The 27964-nt window shown below is 36.8% G+C and overlaps 1 protein-coding gene across 2 annotated transcripts in view; it reads left to right on the top strand.

The window, feature by feature from the left end:
• The window catches only part of tafa5b (TAFA chemokine like family member 5b), a 62897-nt gene extending 35284 nt beyond the window's left edge, over positions 1 to 27613 (top strand). For both annotated transcript variants that reach the window (XM_067437174.1, XM_067437175.1), the window contains exons 2-4: positions 6471 to 6620; positions 23549 to 23676; positions 26658 to 27613. In XM_067437174.1, coding sequence (XP_067293275.1) covers positions 6471 to 6620; positions 23549 to 23676; positions 26658 to 26666 — 287 coding nt within the window. In that variant the 3' untranslated portion in view covers positions 26667 to 27613. The remainder of the gene's footprint in view (positions 1 to 6470; positions 6621 to 23548; positions 23677 to 26657) is intronic.
• The last annotated feature ends 351 nt before the right edge of the window (positions 27614 to 27964 follow it).

The raw sequence follows: 27964 nt of genomic DNA, 5'->3' as shown, positions 1-27964 counted from the left end.
ATTTCTCTGCCTCCTGTAAGAATGCATTAAATCCAACAAAGTACTTTAATACAATTTGTGAAATACAAATTGTTTGTACATTTTACTGTAAAAATATTTTTTAATTGTCCATTAAAGTTTTATATGGGTCAATATAAATACTGTCCTAATGAAAGCCACATTTTGAGCATTTTTTACTGTATCATTTTTTACTGTAGTCTTTTTTACCATTTCTACTTCGACTGCATTAGATAAGAACACATCTTTATAATTTCATAGGTCAAGAAAGAGTTAGTGTGAAATATATTTAATCCTCCCCTACCATAAAAAAGTTTGTTCTATATGTGCTTAAATCTGCAGTAAAAGTGCGGATTCACTGTTGCTCAGTGAAGTTTCACAGATAAAATACAGTGATTTCAATAGGACTTTGAATTTTTGGCCATACAAATTCACCGCACTGACCAACAGAAAGCTGCTTGGCTAGAAAGTGACTTCTGTGTGAGCTATGTTTCATAAATTGCTACTGACAATGGAGCTATTTTGCCTACAAAATTTTGCTGAAATATCGCTAATGTGGCACACCTTAAGGATGCTTAACAACACAGCCATACACACTACAATAAGCCAACAAAACATAAGTTATGGTGTTTACATGCCAGATGAGGTAATGGGCAAAAATAATGGGGTATCAATCAGTTTATGCTGAAGGCGTTTATGACTTATTCTGGTAAAGGAAAATAGATGATGAACATGTTTACATGACCACACGTATCGTTTGCTTATACAAATTTAGGTTAAGAACAATGTTAACACATTGAATGATCGTTTACTCTGACTCAGAGGGGGAAAAGGGTAGTGGAGGTAAGGAGGCCACGATAAGGTGGTGGAAAACAGTGTCGGTGTTGGGTTTGTCATAAAGCCATGGCAGGGCCGAATGAATGAGTGAGAGATTAAAGGAGGGGCGCTCACAGTCTGCATTCAGTCACTGCAGAGCCAGACTTTGCTTCTGGCATGCTGATTAGCCTCCATGAATGGCTCTATGGACTCCTCTCTCTCCGGCATCTATCAGAGCCCAGTCATTACGGCTTATTTGGAGCTGAAGTTGGAAATTAATGGTGAAGCTTTTTTCTTCCAGCTTTGGAGTGGGTCTTACCTTTAGGGCGCAGTGGAGAAAGCGAGAAAGAGGCTGGGTGTTGTCAAACATGACATGACGAGAAGATAACTTTGCTCGGGGAAAAGGCAGTGCAGGGTGCATTGATTTTAAATAGCAACATTTGCATTTTGATATTAATCAGAGATGATCACTAAACTATATTTTTAAGTATTCTTTATGTAGCAAGTACACTAATACTGATCTATAGTGGTAAATTTTGTAAGTGTATTATTTCAATATCGCTTGGGACTAAACTGGCACACTTTTTAGTATATAAAAGTATACGTATATGTGTAGTAAACTTTAAGTGCACAACTAATTCACAACTTTTTTTCATTTGTATTGCATCTGTACTAAAAGTGAACTTATACACTGATCAGGAATAACATTATGATCACTGACAGGTGAAGTGAATAACACTGGTTATCTCTTCAACATAGCACCTGTTAGTGGGTGGGATATATTAGGCAGCAAGTGAACATTTGGTCCTCAAGGTTGATGTGTTAGAAGCAGGAAAAACCGGCATGCATAAGGATTTGAACAAGTTTGACAAGGGCCAAACTGTGATGGCTAGACGACTGGGTCAGAACATCTCCAAAGCTGCAGCTCTTGTGGGGTGTTTCCAGTCTGCAGTGGTCAGAATCTATCAAAAGTGATACAAGGAAGGAGTCAAGGAGAAGTGGTGAAACGGCGACAGGGTCATGGGCGAAGGCGGCCAAGGCTCATTGATGCACGTGGGGAGCAAAGGCTGGCACGATCAAACAGACAAGCTACTGTTCCTCTTCATGGGTTCGACATTTCATCCACTAAGTTAGCCAAGTAAATTTTGATTTACATGCCGTTTAAAGTTTGATGATCATGTTATTTTACATATCTGCTTACATATACTATTGCTTGTTTCTGCATTTTCTTCACCTGATCTGAAAATTCTGTACTAGAAGATACGTCATAACGCTATAACATTATAAATCAATATTTTCAAATAATGTAAGTTTATAGGACAGCTTGTGAAAATATGTAAAAATGTATTAAATAGATCAAACCAAACAAATACAACTACTAGTCAAGTATACTACAATACGCAATTATACTTATATCTCGATCAAAAGATTGAGTTCATGTATAGTCCAAAACTTAGACCTTTCTGTCAGTATAAGTCAAGTATACTTGTGCGATTTTAAGTATATTTCTGAGAAGTACACAAAAGGTAGACTGGAAGTATACTTTCGTATTTTTAGTTTAAAATAATTATTCTAAATCACCAAAATAAACGTATTTTTTTGTAAAGGTTAGTCAATAGAATGTGTTAAAGGGACCATCAAAATAAAGTGAAACCTTATATTTTTGTTGTTTATTGTATCAAAATTGTGATATTATCTGAATGAGAATATATACTGGACTAAATATTTGATAGTTATATCTGAAAACATTACTTTTTTTTATCAGCAGATGGCCTGTCACGTTAAGTTACAGCAGGGAAAAACATATATTTGTGAGACAATGGAAGAAGCAAGGCATCCAAAATGAATCCTCTGTACATAAATGTTCTATTTTTTTCACATCTCGACAATCAGAGAGCTTATTTTGAAGAATACATTATTCAATTCGGAGCAACTTTGATAACGAGGACTTTCCACCCACATCACCGCTCTCATTTCCTGCGAGAAGCGCTCGCATCATTTTCTGTGATGATGTAATCGTGAAGTATCTGCTCTGTCATATCAACGATTCTACTTTATTCAGAGCTTCTGTTCAATTCAGAGTCTTTGAAGAGAGAAAAAGCAGACGTTCACCTATTAGAGCAGACACCAGAGCAATGCCTTCTGATTTTTGTATGCTGATATTTGATTTTGCAGAAAGAGAGAAGCAAGAGCGAGAGAGTGAAAAATGATGTCTGGAGAAGAAGAAAACATAGAGAGGGGAGGAAAAAAAATCAAATCACCTCTTGAAAATGTTCCAATAATCACTAACGCGCTCTAGCAACTGAGTTGGCCAAAAATAGATTGAATTGAAAGTTCTCTTGGTATTTTATGACGAGAGTAGCTTGCAACAAGGGTAGTCTGGAGAACTTTTCTTCAAATTCGTTTGTGTTTATTTTGGCAGCTCTGACAAACCTGTAATATTTTCTTCTCAGTTTCAAATGTAAACTGAAATATTGGGTGTAATAAAAGGTGATGGGCTTCACATCCTGATGAATCGATGATGGGCTGAGAGAGGAGAGCCTCTGCAAGTTATGGCTTCTTTTCTCTAGCGCCCGAGGCAAACAGATTTTCAGCTTTGCTCATAAATGTAAAAAAAAATATTTTTTGATTTGTGTAGAAAACAGATATGCAAACCAAACCAATCCAGCCTGGACGTGCTTTTACATTCTGTACCTCTGCACTGACGCCGCGCCTGTGGCGGTGGAAGTGCCATCCATCACTGTTTGTGTTGGAGCACATGCATGTTTGGTCAGATGAGCCCTTTCACACACTATAGATCAAACTTCAGTGGCATACATATACAGACATACAGGTAATTTTACATGCCAATAATTCTACTGGCTGCCGTATCTAGTCGAGAAGATGCTATAATCCATCATGTGCCACAGACATACACCCACATATGTCACTCACATCTATAGATCACAGACCATGCATACTACTAATGACTGCTATATTCAGACACACTTTCTGATTGAATGCTTCTTTCTGTAGTGAACTTAATTGTCACTATCTGTAGTGTAGATGGGGTTTAAAGTGACTACATCACAAGGAATCATTTTCTTGGATCTTTTGAGATAAAAGCGCTTGAAGTAATATGAAACATACTGTAACTTGCTCAAACCTTCCCAGTCAAGAAAGAGAAATTATTTTATTTTATTACGTCCTTGAATATTTCAGTGTAATCTTAACATTTATGTGGCATAAATTCACATTCTAGTGTGAACAGCACCTTGCAGAACTCAAAACCATTTAAAGAGATCTTATTTTGTTATTTTATTAATAATTTTTTTTTAATTGTTTTTCATTACTGGCTGGGTATTCCAATGTTATGAACATCAGTGTACATTTAACAACATCCCTTATTATTTTGGTTTCATCTTAACTGTTTATGTGGCATATTTTAGTGCTAATTATTTTGTGCATCTGTCACATTATAATTCAAGCTTTGCAAAGAGGCTGTCAATGAAGCAGTTCAACTGTTTAAAAAAAAAAATATTTTTTTTTGGGGGGGGGGGGGGGGGGGGATTAAACCCATGTTCTACGAGTCAGCTATTTTTGACTGGTAGATATTATTACTATTTTTACTATATTACTATTTTTGCCCCGAGGTCCTTTCATCTTAGTAAAGCTTTTTGTGTCATTTAATATTTTATATTATACATTTTATTAAGGGTTGAAAGAAATTACCGGTATGTGAAATTGCTTGCTGGATGTGCTGTAGTATAACATAATAATCAAATAATAATAATCAGAGATATCTTGTTCATGGCACGCATACTCTTTATTATCAGCGGCAGAGTTTAGATTTATATGTTTTTTTTGTCCTGCAGATAATGTGAAAGCCAGTATGGCAATTGTGATAGACTGCCTGTTGAAAGCTTGGCAAAGGACAGCCTAAGTGTATACATAACCATTTCTTTGTAAGGGGGGGTGTTGAGGCATCCTGCCGCTGAATTAATCATCATCTAACATAAGCGATCTCTCAAGAGGTTGTACGCTGCTTTCTTAGCCATCTGTCTGGACTTACACTGGGCTTTATGGAAGATCTGCAGCCCACCCTGATGCATCAAGCTTTTTTCCGCTGACACGTCACTGCTAGGACATGATTCACTGTCGCAGGTCCATACCCAACATATTGCACTGGCTTGATGAGACCGTGTATATAGATTCCTGTTTATGCAGGTGCAGGATAATAGAGGAACATTGAACAATGGCTGCAGTGTGCAGCTTCAGCAGAACTTGGTCCCCATCAGTCTGCTAACAAGGGTGATGCCTCAGTCTACAATATTAGTAGGGAAACTAACAGCTCAGCACCGTAAAAATCCATTTATTCTGTCAAAGCTGTGGGCTACTTCCAAATGCAGAGCGTTGTGGTGTTTATTTGGGATACACTGGTTTAAATCTGGCCTGTGTCGCATCATAATTCTGTTTTTTTTCACTCTTTTGTGCTTATTTTTTGTCAACTTTGTGCTTTTCTGTTAAAATGGCTATATACATTTAAAAATTACACAAATGTTTTAACTTCACCACTTCACTCGTTCCTCACCATTTGTGCTATAATTATGAGAATAATTCATGCGGCATGCTGAGGAGAGCTGTACTGTTACTTTTCTTAGCATTCAGGCTTGCCATTTTCACCCGGTAGATGATAAACTGAGCACAAAAACAGCATAGCATTGAAGAAGGGACCTGAGAAGAGCTGTGCAATTTGGGGGATAAAAAAAAAACTGTGATTGGGATTTTAAATTTGATTGACACTAAAAGAAAGAAGAGAAAAAGCTCCAGGTTTGCTGTGCTTATTTGTAAGGTTGCACAATTTGGCCAAACATGTTGTGATTTATATATTAATGTGAATAAAATGTAATAAATAATAAAATGTAAAAAAAAAACGAATAAATATTACAATTAATATTGTACAATTATAATAATTATTAATATTATTATTACTAAATAAAAAAAATGAATTACTCATTATAAAATTTTGATAATATTTGTAATTTGTAATCTGTAATATACAGTGTATATATATATATACACACATTTTTATATTTTTGACAACATCTGGTTTTTAAGTGCTTCTCATTACAAGTTTGGGGAGATTGTTGGTGCATGCTGTGTTCCCAAATGCACATTATACCCAAACTGAGTTCATGTAGAGCAGCATTTACTGTGAACTAAGCTGCTCTGAGACACTGGAAAAAAAAAGATTCATAAGCAGCTTGCTTATTATTTAATGAACACAATGACCTGCTTCACCCTAAAACATGCATCACATATTTATTTAATTAAATGACTGTCTATATCCCAGTCATATCAAGATTTCAGTTTTGATTTGATTAATTATGCAGCCCTCGACCTGAGCAGTTGAGAGTTAAGAACTGGAATTACAGACTTGGGTTAGTAACCAACTATTAGCAACCACCCTGAAGATCCTTGCAACAGCATATAAATGTGCTAAAAAACACTAAGAACATATTAGCAACCGCAAAGTGGTTGGCAACCAGCCACAATCTTCTAGCATTGTGGCACAGAGTTTGGCACCACTGGCGTTTTCTTTAAAAAGATTTGATTGTCATCCTGGTGTTATTGAAAGCCCAGCTGACATTTATCTAAACTCTTTGTCCTTCATTCAGGTCAGCTGGTGGCAGGTACATGTGAAATCGTGACTCTGGACAGGGACAGCAGTCAGCCAAGGAGGACCATCGCCCGGCAGACGGCCAGGTGTGCCTGCAGGAAGGGCCAGATTGCTGGCACTACCAGAGCCAGTCCAGCATGTGTAGATGGTAAGAATGAGAAGGGGCTGAGGTGGGACTCATCCAGGCTTTGGTGCCACTGCCTTTAAGCCCAGCAGAGCAGCCATAGCTGGGGCTTTCAGATTCCAGACTGATCCATGAGATTACACTGCTCAGTGAGTGTGGCTGAAGTGTCAGTCACAGGATTTGGAATGTTGCTGCAGGTTTCATCAGTGCCTGAGGTCACGTGTGCCGAATATTTTACGAGATGACGGACGCTGGGGAAATTTAGACATGGTGAGATTAGCTCTGAGCTGCTGTGTGTTATCACAAATGACAAGTGAATATTGACTACAGGTTGTCATATGAACAAACTTGAGTTTTTTAAATCTTTAAATACACAAAGCTAAATAAGCAGTCAGACATAACTGAAAGACTTGCAGTTCAGTAAATGAGTCAAATGTTAAGTAATGGATTCAGTGATTAACAGAAGGATACGTTAGACTGATTCAAACCTTTTTGAGCGTTTATTAAATGAACTGGCTCATTAGAGTCATTTGTTCATGAACCAGTCTCGTTTAGACTGTCAGTCCAAACACTATTTTTGTGTATATTCTATTGAAATCTGATCAGATTTAGCAAGTGCAAAAACGGCAACAAAAAAATAAAATTCACTTGAAATGCTACATTAATATGTGGTTTGCAATCCTATTCAAATCTTATTTTTGGAAATTAGTTTCAGTCTGACTGCTCTGATCAGATTTTGTGTCTGTTTTATGTGGCTTTCTCACGGCGCGTAAAACGTAAACGTCAGAAGTTATTATATGCTAAAAGTCAAGGTCAAGACAGAAACAAGGTGTTTTGAAACCGGCGGAGATAGAGTGTGCTTTTTGAATGATTCATTAAAATGCCCCTATTATGCTTCTTAGAATATAAAAATAAATGTATTGACTTCCAAAAGAAAGAATAGACCCTTAAAAAGTAGTTTTTTTGTTCGAATGCCACTGTGTGTCTCTAGAAATGATATTTGCATGTTGCCCACCTATGATGTACGTTGTCCGCCCGGCCACAAACTGGTAATTTTACTGACGACAGCTTCTCAAATCTCGGAGTTCAACGCAGGATTCACAAAACGCTTGAAAATTTTCTTGAAAGATGGGTGAGTGCACAGTTTATTTGGACCAGCTTGCTCCTCAGAATCACAACCTGTAAATATTATTAAGTATTGATGGATATATTTTCTACCGTTGTTCAAAATACGTAGTTTTGTGTTTTATTTTGTGTACGTTTCCGAGTAAGACTCAAACTTACTTAATTAGTTCTGTAAGTAGGGATAGTTCAACCAAAAATTAAAATGTTATGTTTATCTGCTTACCTCCAGTGCATCCAAGATATAGGTGACATTGTTTCTTCAGTAGAACACAAATGAAAGTTTATAACTCCAACCGTTGCAGTCTGCCAGTCGTATAATGCATGTCAATGGTCACAAAATCTATGAGAGTAAAAAAAACATGTCCAGACAAATCCAAATGAAACCCTGAGGCTTGTGATGTCTTAAGATACAAAACCAGTGGTTTGTGCAAGAAACCAAATATATATATATATATAAATTGTATTTTTTTTAACCTCTAATACACCACTATGTCCAACATCCTTGATCCACAATCACTTCCGGATGTCCTTCACCTATATCTTGGATGCCCTGAGGGTAAGCAGATAAACATCAAATTTTCATTTTTGGGTGAATTATCCCTTTAAGAAGCTGTGGGCCACTATGACCTAAAGCTGTTTCTATTAATGCAGATTGTCAGCCGTTTTAGAGAGACTGAGAATCAGTGAACAATGTAATAATGTGCACTGTATATTATCAAAGTGTTTTTTGACTTTTGAAGGATGTAAACTTGTTGTAGGAGACCTCCAAAACAAAATCAGGAGCCTTTAAAATAGAATAATAGGGGCACTTTAAATTAACTGGCTCATTAAAAATCGTTCATTCACAAATCAGACTATGTTAGTTGCGTTGTACTTTTTTTTGTGCTAAAATTTTGCAAAGACAAATGACAAGTAAATGCAAATGTATCATATGTTTACTACATCATATGTTATGTCAACTACAGGTTGCCATATGAACAAATGTAACTTTCTAAAATCTTTGCTTGACAAGAACCAGCTTGTGAAGCTGTAAAGTGAACACAATGGAAAGACGTAATACAGGAACCTTTATCTCATCACATTAATTTCAACGTGTTGCTTGTGTTGTATCTTAGCTTTTTTAATGTGATTCAACTGAATTTGTCAACTTGAATGGCACCACTTATTTAAATTATATTTTGCAAGTCCTGTACTTTTGTTGCATTTCCTTTTCCCTCAATTTAGTTTTAGTCTTGCATGGACTGGGTTTTCAGCGTGACCTGCACTTATCTTCATGTGGTCGTATGTCTTCTTGCCTTCAGTTGTTGCTATGACACCCGAGTAATTTCAAGACATATTTCGTAAGGTAGGAGTTTCTTCATGGCCAGATGAAAGTAGGTGTTCTTGAGTAATTGCTTTTGAAAGACACAGTCCTCCATGTTTCTACGACCTTACATCACCTGTAGTGGGCTACACCACATGGCAATCAGTAGAAAAAATATCCAGGATAACGATAAAGATGAAAAAATAAAATGAGTGCAAAAACAACAATGCAAGTAGGGAAAAAATGCTGTGGATGTCATGTTTCAGTAATTCCTCATTGCCGTTATTGGAAAATTGTCTCATGGCTTATGTAATAAATTGACAATAAAAATCAGTCACTCTATGTTGGCATTTTCTAACAAGATATCCGGATACAATTTCTCCATCGGTGCGAGCAGGTCTTGAGGCTTTGGCCTTTCAAAAATGCAGTTATACCATAACAACCAATGGACTCTGCTCTTCTGATATAAATTTAAGCATTAAAAAGAAATTCTCAGTGTATCCAATTGACAATTTACCCCCTGCATGTGAAGACAATCTTTTCTTGAACTACTCATGCAGCTCCCTCAATATTTCCTCAGTTTTGTTTGCTGTTTAACTATTTACCCCACTCGCGTTTAATTTTGTGTAATGTGGCTCTCCGCAGCTATTAAAAAATTATTGATTTCTTCAATCGTTTTGTTTCTTTAGATAAAAGGCTTTTGCTAAATATAGCCTGATCTCTTCAAATGAGGCAAAGATGCTGTTTTATCTTGTTCTGTACTCCGTGGCTTATCTGATAAAAGGCAGGCAATCAGACAGGTTTTGATACTGAGAAAGAATAGCCATCACGTCTGCCATTATGTGTTAGAACTAAGACCGCCAGCTTTAGTTGCATGACAGCAGGTGCCGAGTCAACAAGCTGAATTTTGTATTTATCACATTGAAGACCAGTAAAACAAGATGACACGGTTGATCATGTGTGGCTCAGTGGTTGTGTATGGCAAAGAAGGAAAAAATCTAAAAACAAAAATCTTTTTAAAATGTTCTTCAAGTTCTTCTTTCAAATTGTGATACAATTTTTAAAACAGAAACTTATCAGTTTAATGACTTTAAAATGCCATGTTTTGCAACACCTCTTTATAGCCTGAATACATGTTAGTGTTCGCATCTGTAAAATGTTTTAAAATATATTTTTGAATGTAAAAAATCAATTTTACAATTATCATTAAGAAATAATTCAGAAGTATAAGATTATTATTGTGTACATAAATATAAAAATGCCAAATGTCATAATGGATAGTCACTGCATGTATCAGAATTAGCTTATACCTATTAGCAGTAACGATGAGCAAGCAGTTGTGGAGTCATTCGATGAGCAGATCTGTTTCCAAAAGTGTTCAGTTTTTCCTTTTGCAAATTCCATCATGTAAACAGCGCACCTGCTATGGCGCAAGCGCAACTGGAATGGGAGATGAAACACTTTTAAGACCGTTTAACTCCATTTAAGACCATGGGTTGGGCACGGCGACAAACTTTCCCGTCGTTAAACTAGCAAAAGTGGATTCGGGCACGCCCAAAGTGTACGCTTCAGGCACCGATATCTTTAAAATAGGGCCTTTAGTTTTACAGTGCACTTGTTACATGTTACATATTAGGAGTAGGAATCTTTAGGCACCTCACGATCCGATCCCAATTGTGGGAGTCTGATTTCAAATCTTAAAATCAAATGAAAACGAATAGAAATTTTAAAAGAAAGATTTTTAAATATATAAACTAATATAGCTTCAAAACATCAAATCAGGTACTAAATAATAAAGAGGAACAAATAAACATTATAAGCAAAAAACAAAGAGTGCTTTCAGTATTTAAAGGTGCAGTGTGTGATTTTAAGCGGCATTTAGCGGTGAGGTTGTAAATCGTATCCTCTTCTTCCTTTCGCAGTACATAGAGAAGCTACGGTGGCCGACACAGGACAAAAATGTTGTTGTCGGAGAGAGTAGGTAGTGACTGTAAGGGGCCCCGTAGTGTAGATAGAAATGATACTAAGGGATGAAAGAATGATAGAAATGATTCTAAGGTAATAAAACCATAACGGTTCATTATGTAAGGTCTTTATACTCCCCTGAAAACATATTTATGTATATTATATCGCATTTCTGCCAATAGATCCTCATAAATACTACACACTGAACATTTAAGAGTATCTGAATGTTTTCCATTCAAGAGCTGTAAATGATTTTTCTCTCATTTTTAATGTTGTATGATTATTAATGATGACAGTGGGTGATCTAATATCTGCATTCAAACTAATGCACAGATCTCTTATGAAATATAAGATATGGTTTGTCCTGTCTGTTTTATCCCCTAAGACATAACTGACTGTTTACATTCATTTCACGTCATAAGCATTTTGAGATGCAAGTACATTTAACCATTTAGCCTTCTGTCAAAGTGAGTTTCATATTTTTAATATATAAGCCTACTGCATTCCAAACGACATAAATGATGCCTTCATAGAGCATTTGAAAGGAAAATACCGGCGGGCGAGAACGCACACTGCAAGCGGAACATCAAGCGAAACGCTCATTTCTCACAGAGTATATTCTGTGCAATGAAGCCAGTGAACGTCCCTGTAATTCGCTTCAACCTTTCTGAACTTTATAAGAGATTATTTTATGGAAGGCTCAAGTGGTGTGTGTGTGTGTGTGAGGAGTTGGAAACAAGCAAAATGGGTGTTTCTAAAAACTGTTGAAGAGAGAAACATGATGAGATCTAATTCCTATTTCATATACTTACTGAAGTAATAACAGTAAATTATTTCAGTAAAAAAAAGTAAAAAAAATCAGACCTGCCAACCTGTATGCATTTTGTGTAGCGGGTACGCATTTTGACCTCAAAGTATGGTTGCTGCGATTTGTCACTCTAAACTAAGCAACAACCTGGTGAAACCTCTGTGCACGCACAGTACTCAAATCAAGCAACAATAAAAGAAGATTGTTCTACCAATCATAGTGCTGGGTTCATTCCCCAAATAGCAAACGGGGATGATTGCCAGGTGCATAAGGTTTATCATTAAAAAGAGACTGCAAATCGACAGACACACAATATCCTGCTCAATCCCCCTTCCACTCCCGGTTTCTTAGCGAGCAAACAGTCACAGTAATAATAGTAATAATAATACAGTAATACTAATTAAATTACCCGTATATACTGTATATTTATTATTATTGTATGAAAACTAGCATGTTAGTTACTTATGGATTAAAAAGTACTGTTGTTTCAATGCTGCACGAGCTCACAAACACAAATGTGTGCACACACAGAGATAATATTGTAATTGCATTTTAATATAATTGTAAAATGAAAATTTACATTTCTAATTGTTGTTTTCAGAGGTGGACAAAGTACACAACTCTATTACTTGAGTAAAAGTACTACTGGTCAAATATTACTCCGTTACAAGTGAAAGTTGTAAAAACAGATTTTTACTCAAGTAAAAGTAAAGAAGTATTTGTTTTCAAAAGTACTTAAGTATCAAAGTAAATTTCCTTTTTTTATGCCAGTGCATTATTTTATTATTGTTGTATAAATGCACACTGTCATCATGGTTTAAGTCATTCAGTGATGCTCCATCTGACGTACTAGCATATGACTAACTTAAAACTCATTTAAATACTTGTATATAAGTTACAAAGCCCTTTACAAAGCTGCTGTCACTTTAAGGCCGAATGCACGGATCCAAAACACTGATACACTTCTGATATTCTCCCAACTTTACTCTTCTCTTTCACCCAGATGTTTATATTTTTAATATTTTATAAGACATGCACCAAGTGTATGCCAACTAAACTAATCTTGATTTTTTTTTTAAAACTGAAACATACTTTCAAAGTACGGCTATGGGTGCACACACTTGTGTCTAAGAACCGTCTTCTTCCATTTTGCTATGAACTGATCAGTGTTCAAAAAAAGTTGGGAAAATGTGACCCTATAAGAGAGATTCCTGATAGACTGTCTGAAACACCAACAACAAAAAACCTTTTAAAGAAGGAAAAAATCATCCTCCGACTTTCAGAGTTGCTACAGAAATGGCTTTCGACCTAGATAGAAATGTAGTGGAGTAAAAAGTACGATATTTGTCTTTCAAATGTAGTGAAGTAAAAGTCAAAAGTTTCCAGAAAAAATAATACTCCAGTGAAGTACAGATACTCAAAAAGTGTACTTAAGTACAGTACTCAAGTAAATGTACTTAGTTACTGTCCACCTCTGGTTGTTTTTGCTTATGATTTTTTTGTCAAAAAATTTCAGAAAACATTTTGCCTTACCCATCCATGTTTTTAAAATGTATTAAATGATAAAAGCTTTACCGTTATCAACACAACCCCTTGTTAAATGGAGGACACGGCTAAATTATACTATAAGCTATTCATTTAGCTCTTATTGGTCCTGTCTATTCGTTGTCAACTGAAGAGTTCAAATGCAAAAGCTTCTAAAAGCAACTCTGGTAAAAAATGATACTGAGGGAATGCTCTCAGCATATAGAATATGTTCATAAAATACTTTCAGTTCAAACCCACTAAATTCCAGCCTCAGCCCATTCAGAAGTACCGGTACTTAGGAGAAACCTATACATAGGAGCCTGACAAAAATGCTTATTTTAAAGAAAAACGTTAGAAGGACTTAAAGGCTTTTGCATCTGAAGTTTTCAACTGTTTTCTATAAATATGTTTGTATTGGCAAATGTTTAATGCTTGTGCTTGTCCTGTTTATAATGTGCAATGATCAAATTCAAATCAATATCAAATATCAAATGTGGCACGCTACAAATATAAACCTTTTTTTCCTTATATGGGATTTAGTATCATATTTGGATATTGGAATAGTAAATTAAGTATTTTAACTGAATCACATGTACACACAATGTTCTTATTTTACTGTTTTCTATATATTTTTTATTTTAGACTAGTTGACTAGTCATTACAAAACCTGTTTAAACGACTGTCAGATTATTCGTAGCACATATCCCGAATGTAAATACAAATTATATAACAGATTTTTATTTTTATTAAATAATTGAATGTGATACACTTGTGGTTATAAGTTTGTAAATGCACACATAATGCAATGCAATATTAAACATGAATAAAAAACAGTTTTTGAGGAGGTGTATTGAAACATTTGACAATAGTATAGAATAGTCCAGTGCAGTGCAAGAGAATTTGAATTGGTTCAAATTAAAAAACAAAACTTAAACAGTCAAACTAGAATTATGAAGAGAGGGGAATGTGTGTTAGTGTGTGTCTTGCAGACTGTCTGTGTCACGTAGAGGAGAAAAAACATAAAACATTGTGGCTGTTACAGATTCAGGTGAACTCATTTTTCCTAAAATTGAGAAATTCTTATATTCATTGTAAATTTATACATTATATTCATTGTTGAACACAACTTACTGTTAGCTGCTGAGGACTATGCCCGACCACTGTTTAGGAAGATGTTTCCCGAGAGTGAGACTGCATTGCTTTCTTCAAAACCAATTTATATGTTGAAAATATATAAACGCCTCCTTCTCTCAAACCCAGTGTCCTGTCCCATTAAACTGATAAATAAATAAAATATTTCATGGTTGGCAGGTCCGATAATTACATGTAACTAACCTAAACCAAACCCTTTTCCTAACCTTATAGCAAGTACATGGTGTTTATTAATTTATACTCAGCGCTTAAATATATAATTACACTGTAATAACATTGTTTTTTTTTAGTTGCACCATGTCATTTTACAACCTGAAGTAATCTCTCTCTCTCTCTCTCTCTCTCTCTCTCTCTCTCTCTCTCTCTCTCTCTCTCTCTCTCTCTCTCTCTCTATATATATATATATATATATATTAATAAAGTTAACTCATAAAGGATGCAGTAAAGAGTAAAGACATTTATAATGCTACATTTCTAGAAATCTTTTTAAAAAAAGATGTCATATATAAATACTAGGTCCCCAACTAAGGATTTACACATTCAAATCAGAATTGTCGAATCTTTCTATAGTTGACTGATAATCGAATCATCTATGTGTATGTAAATGGACTGGGAGGGGCATAACAGTCAGCAAGCTCAATTTAGAATCGACTTCTGACAGAAGAGTTGCACGATGAGTGTCTCTTGTAGCACAGGGTGAAATCAGTATGTACATTGACAATTTGAGGAAAATATAAATTTAATATAAAACCTTGAAATGGATTTAAACAACTTCCTGAGTCGCCGCAGACAAGTGCCGAAATGCCGCCGGCTGTGTGTACACACTAAAGACTGTGAAAAAACGGTGTACACTCATTGAAAAGGTGTTCGAATTTTAAAGGTGCGGTGTTTCCACCTAGCTCAGACGCGATCATAACACCCACAACGATTCGACTATGAGATCGGTGGTCGAATCCGGCTCCACATATCGATGCATTGAATCTCCGACTACAAATAACAGGGTCACAAATAACAAATACATTTTTTTTAATTTAATTCAAAGAATCCAAAAAAATCTGTTTCCTCAAAAAATACTAACAATAAGCAATGAGCAGCAAATTAGCATATTAGAACGAATTCTGAAGGATCATGTGATGCTGAAGACTAGTGTGAAGATGCTGAAAATGAAAAAACAAACAAAACATTTGTATGGTAACATATAGTAAAAACGTGGAGGTGTATCAGCCGTGTTTAACACAAAATGAAGTGCTCACACACAGACTGAACCATGAAAAAAAAACATTCTTTGGCATGAAACCAGGCTGAAATTATGTATAATTCATGTTCGTAGCATAATTAAATTTTCACTTGTACAAGTACAGTGACAGGTCATTCCTAACTGCAAACCGCCTCCATGTAATATGAATAGCAAGAAAAGCAGAGCTGAAAACACATTTGCTCTCTGGAATCTGTTAAGACGTATTGGGTAACAACATCGACATGACAATTAAAATGAATTTATCATCAAACCAATAGGAAATTAAATCGTCATGAAGTTTTCATGTAGAATAGAATCAAAGTGGCCTGGAAAGTCTGGCATCAATATCAAATCAGACTGAAAAAGCTAAACGAGAGGCGGCCGCGGCATGTTGGGACTCAGAGGGACTGCGGATTCTGCCTGGAAGCGGGCGCGAAGTGACAGCAACAGAACCCAATTCCCTCAGCTGGTGGTAGCGAGGAGGTGAAAGCCGACAGCTGGAATATGCCTTGGAAACTATGCGGAAAGTCAGGGGAAGGAGAGCATTTTAACAATTAGACAAGGTGATCGTCGGCCAGGTGCCAGGATAATCAAGTCCTGCTCACTGAGCACCTGCATTAATTCCATATCTTTGACTCCTCAATCGAATTCGGAATGTCAGTCCAAGGATTAGTAATGTTCCCTAGTCACACAGCCTAGATGGATGTGATAGGTCAGGGCTGACCCCAGGCAGCCAATTCAAAGCATCTGCCTCGTATCGCTGGTACTAGGCTGCAGCATTACAAATGGGATGCTGGCTCCCCAAAACATTCGGGAGTGGCTAGAGAAGTTCCACACCATCAATCAAGACACCAAAGTCAAGATGGAGCTTGTTTCATCTGGGAATATCACGTCGGGAACACCAAAAGCTAGAATTGCCATTCACATCCTTTACATTTTAATAAGGGTTGCAGTTGCTGGCATGGCTTTATATTTTTGAAAGGACAGATAAGGACAGAAAATATATTGTTATTTGGCTCACACACTAAATAAATACAGAGACTTGACATAAGTGGTCCCACTAGAAACTAATTATATAATGCATCCTCTGTGTTTCCACAATGCTCTAAAAATTAGCATGCCCTGTGATGAAGTGTCTGCAGGTGTGCCCATGATAACACAGATTACACAGACTCTCCGCCTTGACTCCTCATATATTATTTTACACAAACATTCTCTCACAAAAATAACATCATTTTGCTTTCTAGAACCAATTATGCAAGTGAGGACCATCAGTGTACATATTTTTGTGTATTTTGTGATTAATTTAAGAGTATTATTCTATTTCAGGGCATTATCAAAGCAAGTTTTATGATGACGTAAATATACAGAAATATATATATATATATATATATATATATATATATATATATATATATATATATATATATATACACACACACACACACACACACACACACACACACACACACAGTGTAATATGTATTTATATAATATATACATTTATAAAATGACAGCAAAAATAGATTATACAATCCATTTTGAAAACATTAAAGGCTATATTAACAAATACTAAATATTTTGAGTACATATTAAATTATAAATAATATTTAGTAATATAATCAATAAACTATCAAATAGTTTAATGTTGTAATAATTTTGTTTAATATTTTTTTTTAATTATTCAAAGAAGCTATTTCAAATTCATGTATTTGTGTGTACTTGTTACACACGCTGCTACTTTTATACCGACTAGTTTAATAAAACCTTTTTTATGTTTTAATAACCCTGTTTTCCTCTTCATCATCCGTGTGACAGAATAACTGACCAAAATGGATTATGCAGTTAAATTCCTGCAATCGCCTGGATTTCTTTTTGTTGTTTTCATTAGAAACTTCTGTCTTGCTGTCACCAGCCCCTTAGACGACGAGACCCTGAAGTTATTGTTCTGGATCGGGTAATACGACCCGCTGCAGCACGTCTGCCAGAGCCCGAGGATAAGAGGCAAGTGCGGACCCTTGCCCCGGAGCTCCCCAAGTGTGTCTGACCAAGGGTGTGAGCCCACGACATCAGTGGCCGAGGGTATTTTGGTGGATTTAGAGACTGAGAACTGGCTGATTGTGTTTGGTGCAGAGGTATCATCTCCCACCCTACCCCACCCCATTTCTGGTTTTTCATGGCCTTTTTTGGACCACTCTGTGGACTGAACAACTCTTTGTCGGTTTCATCAAAACCTTCATTACTGTTTCTAGACAGCACAGACACCTGCATGAATAATGAATTGTTACCTTCGACCCTGTCAAATCTCCATCTGTCTGCGCCACCGCCCTTCTTGGCCAGTCCTCCAGCCCCGCCTCTGCTGGAAGTTTGAAGCCCTTAACCATCTCCTGCTATACCTTGCTGTGACATTGAGCTGCAACTACAATTAGCACCTGAGCAGATTAATCCAGTGACTCTGCCTCCGGCCTCAGATCGTCTCACTACTTCTCAGCCCGTCGACCTGTCAGCTTCATCTTGGCTTCTCCCACCTTCGGCTCCACGCAGGAGCTGTCTGAGTTTCGTCTCCCCCTTGGTCAATTGTCACACCACCTCCGCCACGGACTTACGGATCTTCCGCTGTGCTCCGTTCCTCCATCCCTATGGCTGTAGTGGGCTACTCTTTCCCCTCAGTCCTACATTACACCGGCATCGCCTCAGTCCTTGGGTAGTCTGGCTCCTCCTCAGACAATCGTTGCCGTGGCATAGCCCAAGCCTCCTGTGCTCCATCGGCTCTCCGTTTGTGCCCTGGGGTACATCAGCTCAACCTCAATCGGTCGTCTCCCAGTCAGCCTTCACACCCCCTTGGCTTCTCCCTCCTTGGACTCCACCGGGGGCTGTTGTCTCTGGGTTCTGGGTCTGTGCCGTCATACGCCCTACATCATTGCCGCTGAGGTCTCTTCCGCATTGCACCATCCTCTCATCTCCTGTCTTCACTGGGTCATCGCATCGGCCACCTCCAAAGCCCCCTCCATCCCTTGCCTCACCTCTGCTACTACAGCGCAAGGTCACGCCTGAGGGAAGGGGACATTATTTCACAGTTATCTGGACTTACTTTGTTACCGTCTAGTTTATTAAAGCTACACTATGTAACTTTTCCGTCCACTAGAGGGAGCCTATTCAAAACAAATACGTAGTTTGATGACGCCAAGTTTGAGCGCAGAATCTTGGGACATGTGGTTCCCAAGCTCAAAGCCAGTGAAAAAGAATCAGGACGCAAACATTGCAAACATAATTCGGGAAGCAAATATAATTGTTACGCCGGCTCCTTGGTTAATATAGCAATTTTCTCACAATTTACAAGTAGTTGGAAACATTTGGGATATTGTAAGAAGATATTGTATATAACACTGGCCTGGTGGTTTTTGCATATTGTACTGCAAAAAATACTACATAGTGCAGTATTAAAAACAAAACGACTTGTTTGTTTTATAATATTGCTCATCATCAGTGTGACACTATATTATATTAATAAAAATCTATATTAATTACAAATACTAAATATTGTGCATACACATCAGTTATAAATATTTATTAATCAGATTGTTAAATGTTATAATAATTTTTAATACACATTTAAATATAATTTATTACAAAAACTGTAGCAAATTTGTATCGTACACAATACATAAGTAATGCTATTGATTCTATTGACTGATTCAGTGAGTTCATTCAAAAAAAGGATTCCTTCTACTTTCCAGAGATTACTTCATTCATTCCTCATTCGGAATTGAGAATTTTCTTCATTCAGAACAATAACAATGTGAGTCTTTTTGACTAATTCATATAAGACTAAGATTTATTTGTGCAAATGTGTAAAATAAAATATTCAGCAGCCGCGTAAAAAGTGGTGTAGCAAAATACTGGTGTACTGTCATTGTGAAAACAATGGACAGAAAACAATAGATAGAAAATATTCATTGTTATTTACATCCAATTCATTATCAAGGCAATTTATGACATCATATATTCCCTCACTGATTGCATCACAGTGGGGGGCTTAACACTGAGAACAGAAGGGGCTTGGTGAAGAAACTGTTTGATATGTAAGCTCATGAATTCATTATAAAGAAGCGCTTGTGCTCCATGTAAATTATGGACATTTCCTTTGTAAGCAAAGCTGATCTGAATACTAGTGTGTGCCATTACTGTGAATGTTAAACATATAGAATTCTCAAGCTGTGTCTGCTGTAAAAATGTATGGACAGATGTTTGATGTTCTCCTCTGTGCCAAACGTTTGAGTAATCGCAGTCCGCTGCAATGAGCAGCCCATCTCATTTATTGTCCCGATAAATCTTAGGTCCGGCCTCTGCATTGGTCATCAGTCACAGCTAAAGTCTTAACTGGGGCAGGAATGACAGGGCCTTGAGGACTGGTTCTCCCTTTCCTCAGAACATTGTGAATTATTAACAAAAAACAAAATTAGGTTTAAAAAAAAAAAAACCCAGAATTTGACAATTACAGTGCTTGCATGTAGGGTCAGCATACCTGACAATATCTGGGAGACTTCTAAGCTGGGCTAGGGTGGGGTGGGGGTATTATGTTAGTACATCATTTTTAATAAACTTAAAAATTAACTAGATTGATCACGTTTCTGTGATTAATCATGATTAATCTGCATTTAAAACACAATGTAATAATTCGACAGTTTCTAAATTAATGTAGAAACAACATAAAGAATATTTGTAATACTTGTTTAAAGGCATCTTTTTATGAATAAAGGGCAGTATCACTGATATAAATATACTGATGTCTCTATGAATTATCATTTCATTGACACTTCAATGAAATAACACATTAACATTTATTAGGCCTCAAAAAATATAACAACTTTTACTTTAAGTGAATTAATCCTAGTGAATTTAAAAACAATCCTCACATAAACCAATTAAATTTCCTATAGGCTACCTATGCCCTTCCTAACTCTATAACGAGTAGGAAATACAGAAATTGAAAAGTAATCAAACATATATTAATTATATATAGATTAATCCTTATTAAAGCTACAAAAGTTATTTAGTCAAGAGCAGTGTGTATTTTTATTAGTAATTGCTTTTGTTCTTTCCATTACATAGATGTCATCATAAATGCTGTCACACATGAAGCTGATCTCAGCGTATCATTTTCTCACACCTCTTTACGTTCATTTAAGATGTTACTTACCTTTTACATAGTGATTTGTGATTGGTCGTTTGTTTCTTGCATCTGCTTTTAATGGAATTCCGACAACAAACAGTTACACAGATCAAAATTCTTAAACACTATTTCTGTGCTGCCTTTCAAGCTCTGATATTTCCTTCAACAAATGCATTTTTTTTTGTATTGAATAATTTTGATTAATGATTAAATATTTGTAGATTGCAGAGCCACGGCTGAAAGGCGCACTGCATATTTTATGTACACAAAAAGAATTAGAGAGAAATGATTTTGGGTGTGATAATGGAGGTATTCAGTGATCTGTCACAATTTAGATGCCATCTGTACCGGCAAAGAGAGATGCATGAATAGTTAGCAAGAAAATCTTCTCACAAGAATTGATTGCAAGGATTATTTTGATACTTGTTTCTGCCCTTTTCTAATTTCAAAGTCCCAGCGTGTGGATACTTGAAATATACAGATTATAATTCAACAGATTCAATTTCCAGCATCCAACAATAAGAGGAATTTGTAATGCAAATCTGCTATAGTGCGAGTTACATAAATGATCAGCAAGAACAAGATGTTTCCATTCAGAATCAGATACATAAAAGCATATTATCTGTACAATGACACATTTTGCTCTCAGTAAGCAACTATCATATTACTTTTTTGTGCCCCTTTGACCAAAATCTCCAAGTGCACAGAGTTCTTTGATGTGTCGATTCAGAAAGACTCTGTCATCGGTGCAGTGACAGTCTCAGTGCTCAATCGCAGGAGACTGAGGACAGCTCATTAGAGAGCCAGTCTGAGAGCTTACAATTGTGCTGACAGGACTCTCTTCAGCTGTTGTTTGTAGGTTTGTTGACTTTACTTCTTTAAAGTGTTAAAATGTTGATGATCTGTCATGTTTCATGCATCATTGAAGGCTACTAGGCGTCCTACCAGAGACAGGCAGAGAATGAGTTAGAGGTGGGATGTGGGGGACTTTCGCAGTAGCTCAGTACTTTCCTGTGAAATAAAGGGTTTTGAGGGCATCATTATTACTGTATGTTGGCTTGACAAATCCTTAATGCAAGACCAGACATGTATAAAATGTAACGGCTCCTGGAGCTCTCCAGCTTTTCATGTCCTCCAGCCTGACATGGGATGCTATTACTTTCTTTATGATCTGATTTACGGTTTTTCCAGAGAGCATTAACAAAAGTCCCACATACTTTTAATGAAGATATTGGACTAAAATCTATCTATCTATCTATCTATCTATCTATCTATCTATCTATCTATCTATCTATCTATCTATCTATCTATCTATCTATCTATCTATCTATCTATCTATCCATCCATCCATCCATCCATCCATCCATCCATCCATCCATCCATCCATCCATCCATCCATCCATCCATCCATCCATCCATCCATCCATCCATCCATCCATTTCCATACTTTACGCACTCCTTTAAACTCCTTTTCCTCTGTTCAAGCCCTCCAATTAATACAAAACCAACAAAGCCAACCAATTCCCACCCAAACCTGAATTAAAAATTTAAAAAATCTGAAGAAAAAAAAACTACATATAATAGCATGCTTGACTCAAAGTGTAGATTAGAACACCACTGGCTGCAGCCTATGGTTTTGTGAATCACGCCTACAGAATGAAGACGTACCAAATTTGCATGAAAGGCTCTTTTATTTGTCGTTATGGCCCAGGGCATAACAGTGAATACTAATGCTGGAGATTAGTAGCGGAAGCTAGTCCCTAGAGTAGACGCTGTGAGGGAAACATTCCCTACATAACAAACTACTTTGGGTTTGGAAGCTATCTTTACAACAGTTTTTTACCTTTAAGAACGTGCCTTTTCCTTTGGTGAGAATGACATTTCGCCTCCATTTGTATCTACTTGTTCTCCAAACACTTTGTTCCAAATGTACAAATTCTGCCACCCTGATATTTATGTACTTTTGGTTGCCTGGGTTATATTTCACTCTGATTATCATTTTCTCTACCTCACAAATGTACTCATCTCTCTCTCTCTGTTTCATTTTCTCTGTTTCCCTCCCTTTCTTCCTCCCTCCCTTTTTTTCTTTCTCTCTCTAAGGGCCAATTGGGGTGTCATGGTATGCAAATGAACATGTAAGGGTGCCCTAGTTATTATAAATAGACATTTATGTTTGATTAAGTACAAAAACAATCTTACCTCAGGAAAAAATTCTCACTGTTGGACCTTAGCGATCTGTTTCAAAGAGAAAGGCTTAGGATATTAGGGCAAGTGCTGGAGCTCTTTTCTTTCTTTGCCATTTTCCTTTGTTGCATGAAATGTCCTGATTCTACAGTGTCGCGACCTCTGAATGTCATATGACAATTTTATATTTATTAACTAAACTTGACCTAATGGCACTTATATAATGCTAAAAATATGTTTATTTAGATTAATTTCCTCTTTTTCATTCTTTTGCATCTCAGTTGCACTAATGTGCAATTATATAGAGTCCATGCTATGATTCAAAATACTAACTAATAAATAAAATCCCTTCCTGCTTTTAATTTCAATTTAATGTCTGTTTCACAAATGTACAGACTAGTAGAAGTAAAATAGGTTCTGAATGTTGTTCCATGTATTTATCTTCCTCTTCATATTTGTTTTCTTCTTCTTTTAACAGCGCATATTGTCAGGAGCAGACAGTGGTGTGAGATGATGCCTTGTTTGGATGACGAAGGCTGTGACCTATTGGTAAACAGAACGGGCTGGACGTGTGCACAGCCGGGAGGCCGAGTGAAAACAACCACAGTAAGTGCCACAAAACAAAACAACAACTCTTGCTTGCAACTCTTGGACTTTGACTTTCTTGTCAAAAAGGTTAATGTCATGCCAAATACCCTAGTGCATCCTAATAATAAAGAAAGTATAAGCATACCTTTTTTTTGTTCAATAAAACCAATCAAGTATGCAAAGTTTAACAATAATGGCCTGAAATTCGATCAACGTTTTGCATGATTATGTGTAGAAACTTGTGTAAGTTATGTTATCTTGGCAGTTTAATCACTTATTAACAGCAATATTACAGGCAGAATGACAATATTTGTAGTTTTGGTTATATACATGAATGTGGTAGATAATTTAAAAGAAAATCGATTTGATTAATAAAAAAGCTCTTTTACTGATTTCTAACTACATACTGAAAAATATTTTAGCCAGTAATAGTATTAGAGATGCACTGATTGAAATTTTCTTGGCTGATTCTGATTTTTGCAGATTCCGATCCTATAATTATACTATATTCTAACTATAATTGACATCATATACAAACACAAAAATACTTTTTTTTTTAATGCTTAGTTTGATTTTTATATAAAAAACAAGTAAAAAGTAATAAAACAGTAATAAAATATGACAACAGCACAAATAAATGCAACAGAATAAAGAGAGCTATGAAATAAAAACGGCTTTAAGTTTGTCATGTGGGTCTAACAGTAGGTTATTATTTAGAAAAGAAATACTACATAAATTAAAGTAATCAAATGTAAAATAACACTGGATATTCTTCATTGTAAAAATTAAATACAGATTAATGCTTACAAATAAAGTTACAAAACTTGTTCAGCCAAGAGTAGAGAGTGATTCTCTTGGTCTTTTGTTCTTTGAACTGGATAGACAGCAGCAGGCTTATTAGTAGGGTTGGTTGTCGTTTTTTTTTTTTTTTACGATACCGGTGCCAAACTGGTACTTTTAAAACGGTACCGGTGCCTAAACGGTGCTTGAACCGATACTCTAAAAAAAAAAGAGCCACAGAACGACAGTTACAGCACCAATAACAACAAAGTAGTCTGTTTTCTTGGTATTTTACATTTAATCATTTAGCAGACGCTTTTATCCAAAGCGACTTACAAAAAAGGGTAGAGCAATAGAAGCAACGAAACAAACAAGGCCAACAACCTGTAAGAGCTGTAAGAAGTCTCAATTAATTAGCACAGTACACAACTTTTTTTTTTTTTTTTTATATAGCCAGCTACAACAAATACTCACGTACGGAAAATACAGAACACTGGATTTTGATAGCTATGATAACAACCCATTAGGACTAAGGCTGATGCCCCAACTGTTGTCGTTAATGCAGATTCAGTGGCCCAATGGGTTGGTTTTGTATGGCATTCTAGCTAAACGCGCAGCAATAGCCATCGACAGCAAAAACTCACGTACGCAAAATACAGAACGCTGGATTTTGGTAGCTATGATAACTATGTAACATACCCGCCTGAAGGCACAAATCCGGATGAGAGACGTAGATATGATCAGTAAGTGCTATTCTGTATTGGTCAAGTGCAATAGGAAAAGTGCAATTGGAAAAGATGTGTCTTAAGATGTTTTTTAAAAATGGTATCCAACAAACCAGCTTTAGTTCAGCATTATTTTGCAGAAATATGACCATATTCCCAAATATGCTACTTATAGGCTAAATATTTTAGAATGTATCACCTTATTGTTTACATGGTGACACGTCGTGTTTCTCACATGACACACAGCAGCCACAATAGCACTGTATGAAAGCTCTGCTCAGCTGTATCGGTTTTATTTTTTTTATTGAAAATATTCACAAACTTGTTACCTATGTCATGAACTGTCTGATATTTTGATTTTCAAATATGTGTAAGTGAATGTGTTTTGTCATTAAAACCCTTATAATGATCATGTTAGTTGATCTATAATGCGCGATGGGCGCCGCCATGTTAGTTTTGCGCCTCAGAATCGGATCTGTGGGATTTACATCGCGTACATTCATCCACGTCTCACGAAATACATGAAAGTAAGTGACCGGTGAACTCGGAGAAGAGTAGAGTCAACTATATAGTAACTTATATAATGTGTATCTGATAAGAATAAAACACAGTCAAATTAAAACTGTCTGAAAGGATTGTCATTGCCGCTATAGACATCAGTGTTTTTTGATGCCACTTCTGTGCATTTAAATGTCTAAAACCTGAAAATAAACAAGATGTGGTTGAAAACACTGAATCGGTTTGATATGTGACAAGTGCTGAGCATGTCCAGCTCTGGCTCAGCGCCAGCCAAAGCGCAAAAGCAAGTTTGAACTTAAGCGGGCAGCACCGAAATGAGGAACCAAAATCTGTTCTGATTCGGTCCGGTACATACCGGTTTAAAAGGTACCGTTGCTATATTGGCACCGGGTTTTGGTACCCAACCCTACTTATTAGGCTGCTGTAACTTTATCGCTATTTAATGTTTCAAAACTGTTTAACTAAATACTGGCCAAGACAGGTATTTAGACATGATTTTGAGTGTATTTGACCGTTTAAGCGGTCTGAGAGGCTGTTTTATGTGTGTCACTTATATAGATCAGTGGTACACAAGCTTTTGGTGTGAGCGAAACCTGCGGGAATTAGTAAAATTATGCACAATACAAGCACTATTTAACTTAAGCAAGTGAGATGAGTGAGAGAGGCTAATGTTATTGCCTGTGCCGCTGACAACAAAACACACCGGCTTGGAATCGGATAGACGTGAGACTGACTGGCTGTTCAATATTCCAGACCGAGCATGCGGAAAAATGCGGACTTATTCCGATCCCTGGCCAGTCGATCGGATAATTAATTTCACTGACATCAAGAGGGCTTTTTCCGAAAGATTTTTTACCTTTCCTACATGCCTTGAATATTTGTCCAACAAGGGTAGGATTGGGACGACACCAAAACCTCTCAAAATGCATAAGTGATTGTGTTATACACCCTAACTGTTCTGTTGTTAAATCCCAGGTATCCTGACGCCAGTGGGGGAAGATTTTCCCAAGAGAGGCGCAAAGTATGGAAGAACCTCGTCATTCTCCAAAGCTACAGCAGTGCGGGGGAGGGGAGCATTCATCATAGTCCAGTTAGCCCTATCTGTCAGTCTCTCCATTAGTCCTTCAGTCTCATAAGATAAGGGTGAGAACCTCTCGTCATGGAGTTTACGTGGCCATGAGGAATGGATCCCCCTGTGCTGTCAATCTAGAATTGGAACCGTCCAATTCTTTGTTTGCCAATGCTGGCACGTGATCAGTGCGATGACGCATACAGGATAGTTTGCAACTTGGATCGTGAAACGTGAAAGGATCTATCATTTTACAGACCAAAGAAATACAGACAAACAATTTCTGTGGGGAAGGATATCCAATATGAACACAAAATACACACATCAGCTGCTTCAGCTTTGAAAAACGCAAGCAAAATAACACATACCTGAGCTTTGTAAGGAGTTTTTCCAACTGAGCACACGCAAAATGGACAACAAAGACGTTTTCCATGAAACTGTTGACTTTTCTTCAATTGTAGATCTGCTGCCATTGTGTAATGGACTGAAATCAGTCAGGAACGAAGAGAGCGTGGCAGACGGTTTGTCAAACCGAACATTATCTACCTGACCTGGAGAGACTAGCGGAGACTTGCGCTTTGGGAGAGACCATCCTATGTATTTTCAGAGTCATAAAGTTATATATATATTTAACAGTTTTATATGATGTACCTTTGTAGCAAACCTTATTTAACACTGACAATGTGATCCTATTCATAAAGGGTGAATTGAAAAACGCTATGTCCTGGAAAGTTATTTACGCATTGCTTTCATTGCAAATGAATATAGGAAGGAAAATAGTGTACTTGTGTATTTGTGAGTAAACTTTTGTTTTGTAACAACATTCAACAATATACACACACATAAAAGCAACTGTAACCCACCTTGACAAGGTTATTTACGTCAGTATACAGCTATGGGTCCATTGTGTTTTACCGCAGCGATTGTACACTGGTAAATTCATCTTATAAAAACTGTTTATGTGTCAGTCCTTCTGTGATATCTGTCATATCGAGACGGTCACCCCATTAAGATAATGGCCCTTATGAGATAATGGCCCGTCCGCCGCAACGAGCGTCGTGTCCTGCGTGGTTTCTCTTAGACCATTACTCTGCCCTTGTTGGCCCCTCTCCTCCTCTCTCAGCGCCGAGCCTGTGGAGGAATGCTGCTGTCAGCCAGGCTTCAAGCTTCATTTAACATCACTAACAGCCTGCATTACACACGGCGTCTCTCA

The sequence above is a fragment of the Pseudorasbora parva genome, chromosome 25, assembly GCF_024679245.1.
Source record: "Pseudorasbora parva isolate DD20220531a chromosome 25, ASM2467924v1, whole genome shotgun sequence".
NCBI classification, from domain to species: Eukaryota; Metazoa; Chordata; class Actinopteri; order Cypriniformes; family Gobionidae; genus Pseudorasbora; species Pseudorasbora parva.
This window is presented reverse-complemented; position numbering and strand designations above follow the sequence as displayed.